This window comes from Callithrix jacchus, chromosome 5 (genome assembly GCF_049354715.1).
Source record: "Callithrix jacchus isolate 240 chromosome 5, calJac240_pri, whole genome shotgun sequence".
In the NCBI taxonomy this organism is placed as follows: domain Eukaryota; kingdom Metazoa; phylum Chordata; class Mammalia; order Primates; family Cebidae; genus Callithrix; species Callithrix jacchus.
The window spans coordinates 33,531,744-33,537,743 of record NC_133506.1 but is presented as its reverse complement, the minus strand read 5'-3'; the positions used below and the strand labels follow the sequence as shown (position 1 = coordinate 33,537,743).

The 6,000-nt window shown below is 44.5% G+C and overlaps 1 protein-coding gene across 3 annotated transcripts in view; it reads right to left on the bottom strand.

The window, feature by feature from the left end:
* Positions 1–519: 519 nt before the first annotated feature.
* The window catches only part of RPRD1B (regulation of nuclear pre-mRNA domain containing 1B), a 58,284-nt gene continuing 52,803 nt past the window's right edge, over positions 520–6,000 (bottom strand). For all 3 annotated transcript variants that reach the window (XM_002747549.5, XM_035298581.3, XM_035298582.3), the window contains one exon: positions 520–3,144. In XM_002747549.5, coding sequence (XP_002747595.1) covers positions 2,995–3,144 — 150 coding nt within the window. In that variant the 3' untranslated portion in view covers positions 520–2,994. The remainder of the gene's footprint in view (positions 3,145–6,000) is intronic.

The window sequence follows — 6,000 nt, the reverse complement described above, 5'->3', positions numbered from 1 at the left end:
AAGAGGAGAAAGGAAAGCTATGATTGTTTTTTAAGAGATACCACTTGGGTTTGCAATTATCTCACATTTTTCATCTTTTTATTGTTCAGAGTGGTTTCCCCTGTACTGCCAAAATCAAATAACTCTCAGGAGGCCTACTGGTATGAACAAAGGCACTAAAATCAAAGAACTTCCAAGTTTCAGTCTGCCAGAGACTGGCTGTGCAGTATTGGGGAACAGTCATTTAGCCTCTCTCCATCAGTTCCCACTTCTGTACAGTGGGGGTAAAACTATGGTGGCACCTCTCATGTGTGCACTGGCTAATTAAAGCTAATGAAGCCTCTGGAAATAACCAGAAAACACTGTGTAAGTGCTGAGTATTTATGTGACACTAACAGTCACAAAAACTCCCAGGGGACAAGATTCTGTGCAGAGCAGACAGCACATTCTCTATTGGTGATTACTAATCACCCACTGCTTACAAAGAAAAGCACTGTGTTTTCAATAACAGGGTAGGTTTAAAAAAAAAATCACACGATGTTGTTCAACAACACCATCTTTATTCAAAAATATATATCTATGAGACATTTCAGAATATACTGCTGCCGACGACAGCCTGTACTTCTAAATAAAGTCCTAAATTAATATACAAATTTAAGCTTTGAAAATATTCTTTAAGAAAAACAAACAAAAAAGAAAAACAAGGGAAGATTGACATTTCTGAGGAATATGACCTAAAGGAAAGGTCCTTTGAGGCCTACAGATGCCCTAAGAAAGAAAAACACAAAAACAAAAACCACCCGCCCTGCCCCGCCCCGCCCAGTCACCTCATACATACAAGGAGGGTTCATTTAAATTAAACAAATGAAGTAAGCACACTTTGGGAGGATGTGGACAGCAGAATTAAGATTTAAAAAACAAAAGCATTTCATCAGAACAAATAACTAACTTCCTCACAGGAAGTTCACTAGTAACAGGTATTAAGAGGCCAACACATTCATTTACATAATTGCTACAGTTTCATTCCTTACTTTTGCTGTAATAATTATGCACCAATTGCTGGTCATAGACTCAGTTGGATAAAACAGAGCAGTGAGCTAAATCCATTCTGTTCTATTTTCATCTAGCTGATCAAGTATCTACCATACTCTTTTGGCTGGTTTGTGGCTGGTCAGATCTCACTTCCTTGGTGAAAGCATAGTGTCCAAGATGGGCCTGCTCCAAAACACGCTCATCTATAAAGCAGCACACCATTGGGGGCGGGGGGGGGGTGAGGAGGTTGGGGGTGCAGCAGCAGCAAAGATTACAATTTATCTTGCCATTTTAGTGATGTCACCTACGGCCTCTGGAAGAAAAACCTTATAGACTCATTAACAGTGACGGAACAACAGGCAGTGACAATAAGCAAACGACACAGTCTGAATTCATATCTGATTAACAGCTCAAACACTACCAGGTTCTACACAGAGTTAAGCTGAGTATCTGCTATGACTTTTCACTGTTCTTACTTCATGACAAGCAGGAGAGCTTCTGGAAGGGAAGCCCGTTTTGCTTTCTAAAGACAGGTTACGTTTCGACGTGTTTAACATGTAAAATTACACATAATTTTTGGTGATCCTGGAAAAAGCAACTCAAATTAATGGAGATTAGAAAACCCCCTCCATTGGATTCCTTTTTATAGAGTTTGCGTTTCAGCCTCTGGTCTATAACTCCTATTACATTATTGGGCAAATTGTTTTCTGCCCTTTCCAATGTCAAAAATAAGCCTGCCAAATTAGAATGACCTACAGTTGGCAGGCTGAACCTTTACTATAAGCAAGATAAAAATCGTCTCTAACTACATTATATAGTCATAATGTCAGCTGGCATGATGATAGAATTAAAACCTCCAATTATTATCTCTGACTCCCTGCTTCCCTTGCCAAGATGAACCATTCAGTAACATCTGACACAAGTAAGTACTCCCCACCGAGTGCGGACAGGGACCTGCGCAGGGACGTGACCGGACAGACCTGCTCAGTGTCCCGTTTGCAGTGATGTTCGAGTTTAGTCATGTACTGTGGACACGCACCCAGACGGCGGATTAAACGTTAGTGTGTACCCAACTCCCAGAAGAAAGGGTCCAAGTAACACCCACGAGGAGCCCGGATGCAGCACACCTGGGTAAGGGTCCTTCATCTTTTGGGGCCCCCCAGTGCCCGCCACTCCTAACAACTGCCTTCGCACCCACCAGGGGTCAAGGCGCCCTGTTTTTCGGAACATGCTCTGGCAGTGGAGCACTGCAGCGTGAGAAGGCTGTATCTAGGAACTTGAAGCAAATAAGTTACTTTTAATTCATGCTTGTGATCCTTGTTTCTGTCTCTGAACTGTGCCTTTATGTTCCACATTAGATTTGAATCTTATTGCTAGATTCTCCAATCTGTTTACAAAATAAATGCACCTCATCTTTGTGCATCACTAGGAGAATGGAGAGGGAGGATCAGAGATTTGGCAAACTCTTTATGGCAATGCTACAACAGCTGTGCTCCAACCTTTAGGGGCAGATGTAGCCAGGAAAGCCAACATCTCCAGGATAAGTACCTCAGTGGAAGCCCGCACTGAACTTGAACAATCCCAGCTCAGAAAGCAGCAGCTGCTTTTGTGACAAAATGATGTCTTGAGGGACAAGATTCTTTTGAAAGCTTCCAGAAGTACACATGATTTTCCTAACTTCTTAGGTATAAGGAGAGAGCTAAGAATGGAAAACCAACGGGGGGGGGCATGAAAATACAAAGTCGGAGAAAATGTCTGTAGTCTTTGCAAATATGAATATAAACCGGATTCCAGTCGCCACTGTTCTGAACTGTGCTCAAGATAAAAGGCTGAAGAGGAGAATCAGAGTCTGTGGTTCTTTCTTGAGGCTGGGGGGTTGAGTGGAAGAAGGGATAGAATCAGGGGCTAGAAGGTTATTTCCAACCATGACTTGCCCACTTCTTTCTGCTGGTACAAACAGAAATCTGGGACATGACACCTGTCCTAGTCAGTTGAAAACAGGTCCCCAGCAGAGGGCAGGGGGGCCAGGCCCCCTGTGACGTTGGGCAGCAGTGAGAGGTCTGGCAAGCTCTGAATATGGGACTTCAGTTCCTTGCGGACCTGGGTTACCCGCGCAAGCTTCTGTTTGTATTCCTAAGGAGACAAAGAGAAGACAACAGCGTTAAGTCTGCGCATGCTGAGGGTGTAACATGCTGCTGTAGCTGGGGCAGCTGCTTTCATTCTCGTGTTCTTCCTTGTCCCCACCAGCCTGCCCACCCTTTTCAGCTATATTGCAAAGCTAGAGTTTCAAACTCTCAAAAGGCAAAACTTTATATCAAAAAAGGAACGCAGAGTACAATACCGGCAACAATGAATTAAATGGCATTCAACTTAGTACTTGAGATTTGGAGTAAAAAGAAGTGACATTTGGTATTTGCCTTCTCTTTTTGTTGGTTCTCAAAAGTTTCAAAATTTGTAAGTTTATGCCTTAAAAATAAAATACAGACACCTGAGCTTCACAATTTCTTTCCAGACTCCACCTAGACAGGGCTAGAAAAAACACAGTAAAGTGATGCGTTCTATGTTAAAGCTTGGAGATCAACCTAGATTTACCATGTTTTGCAAATAAGCACTATAGAAGCTCAAAATACCCCACTGCTACTCCCTGCGACCGGGACCTGCTCATCCTGTTATATTGAACTGAGCACAGAAAGTCAACACCAGAACAAAAGTATGCCAAATTGCAGGGTTTATTGCCGGCGACCATGGAGGACTCACGTCTCTCCAACCCGTGGCTCCGAAAGAAGAGAGACAAGACCTTTTTATACCCGCAAAAACCACCTTGGGAGTGGGGGTGGAGATGGGAATGAAAGCTGTCAATCACCTCCCAGGCTAAGACGAGGGTGAAGGGCTTCGGACATTCCGAGGGCCAGTGGATTCAAATCACCTTCTGGGCGGAGAGGAGGGTGAGGGGGTTCCGGACATTTAAAGGGCCAGGGGACTATTTGACATTCTGATTATTATTTAAGGGGTTCACAGATGCTGAGATTAACATTCGTTTACACATCGTTTGGGTAGGGGTGGGATCCATAGATTTTTAATTACTTGGCACCAGGATAGAATTATCTGGGGGTGCTTACTCTGGTAAACAAAGGCCAGTAATTCTGGCATTTACAGATAAGAGAAGGTATGCAGCTTTACCTCAATTTGCATCCTGCAAATGATCTAGCAATTTACAAAAGCCAAAGTTAGCAGTCATTGTGAGGAGAATGGAAATAGTTTAGTTCTTTATAAAAATGGCATTGTACAGGTTCTAACTCTAGGCCGGCTATATCACAATCCCATGACTGAGTAATTACAGTAAGTCCTTGGTGAGGCCTTCCAATAGTCTCCTGACACCTGGGGCTCCTAAAACGCCACCAGACTTCTCTTCTGAAAGCCCAGCTTTCATGAAGCCACTCCTTTGAGAAAGTGAAGCACAGCACCCCACTAGCTCCACGAGCTGGTCCTTCAGAGCAGGTCTTGTAAAACCAGCCCCTGTGCAGATGTGTTTCTCACAACCTCCCAGTCCTCTGTGTCTGTGTGGACCATTTTTTCAGGATTCCTTCCAAGCCTGGAGGGGTCTCTCTCTTCTCCTAGCCCTATATAAAGCTTGGCATCCACTCCTCTGCCTATCTGGGCTCCTCCTCTCTAGGAAAATCGTTGCTCTGCATCCAGATGACTGCTCCAGAGCTCTCCCTCACACAGGGTGTGTGCCTGAGCCCCCAGCAGACTGCTCTGTGCTCTCTCCACACATGTGAGCCTCCTATGTTCCTCTAGAATACAAATCCCCTAATAATAGAAATGGGGCATATTTTTTTTCTTTCTTCAGCTCCAGAAAAAGGTACTCTTGATAAATCTGCAAAGACACACAGAAAACAACCCTAGGCCATATGAAGTGTGGGGCTGCTGGCCCCCTTAGGGCTTATTTTTTGTCCTCTCGGAGTCTCTGCAAGGATAAGCAAGTCCCTGAGGCTGGGCCCTTGATGAAGAAAGCCCTTTGTGCAGGAATGTAACAAGAAGCACTGGGCTGAGACGCGGAGACCTGCGCTTTGTCCTGGTTCCACCTCTAACCTGCTGTGTGACCGTGGATGTGTCCCCTCTTCCTTATCTGAAAGTGAGGGAACTGGACTCAAAGATTTCTTTTCAAATTCCGAATTCCTTGATACCAGATCCCTGGTGCGCACCTGAAGAGGCAGCAGGTGGAAGCTAACAAATGGGAAGAATAATGAGGCAGGAAAAAGGCCAAATGAAGAATACTTAGTTCAAGTTGTAAAGACAAAAGCCCAAGCAAGGAGAGGAGGGAACCAGGCATATCCTCTCCCCATTGCTGCAGGCAGTTGGTCTCCCACCTGCAGTGAGAGCTCCTCAGGCAGCCCACAAAGGAACAAAGAAGGGTGGAGAGTGAGCTCTCCTAGCAGTCCATTTCTTTCCTTTGTAAACTTAGCACAACTAAAATGAAACAACGACTTATGTAAATTATTAGCAGTGACTCCCACATTTAACTGGTAAGCTCCTGGAGGCCAGGACCAGACCCATCTGCTTCCCCCACCATCCACCAGCCTCCGCAGTGTCCAGCAAATAGAAGGCACCTGGCACATGTGCCGAGTGAAAGAACAGTATCTAAAGCATCACATCAGGTGAGCACACCACATGAACTAACCTTCCTGAGACTCAGACTCTGGTTACTGGTCACCTTTCACGTTCCTGAAACTGAAAACTATTTTCAAATCTGAGGATTGGATTCCCCTTTCTCCCACTGTACTTTTCTTCTTGGCTGTATATACTTCAAGGGAAATTAATATAATGGATGAAGATGACTAATTCTCTATGTCTGAACATGGATTCATCTAATAAACTTCTCCTGAATGGTAGGTACAAAAAGGGTAAAATAGCAAAACAACTACAGAACAGGGATTCCTGCCCCCTGCTTGAATGCCCTGATCCAAGCTGACAAAGCCACCTCCACTC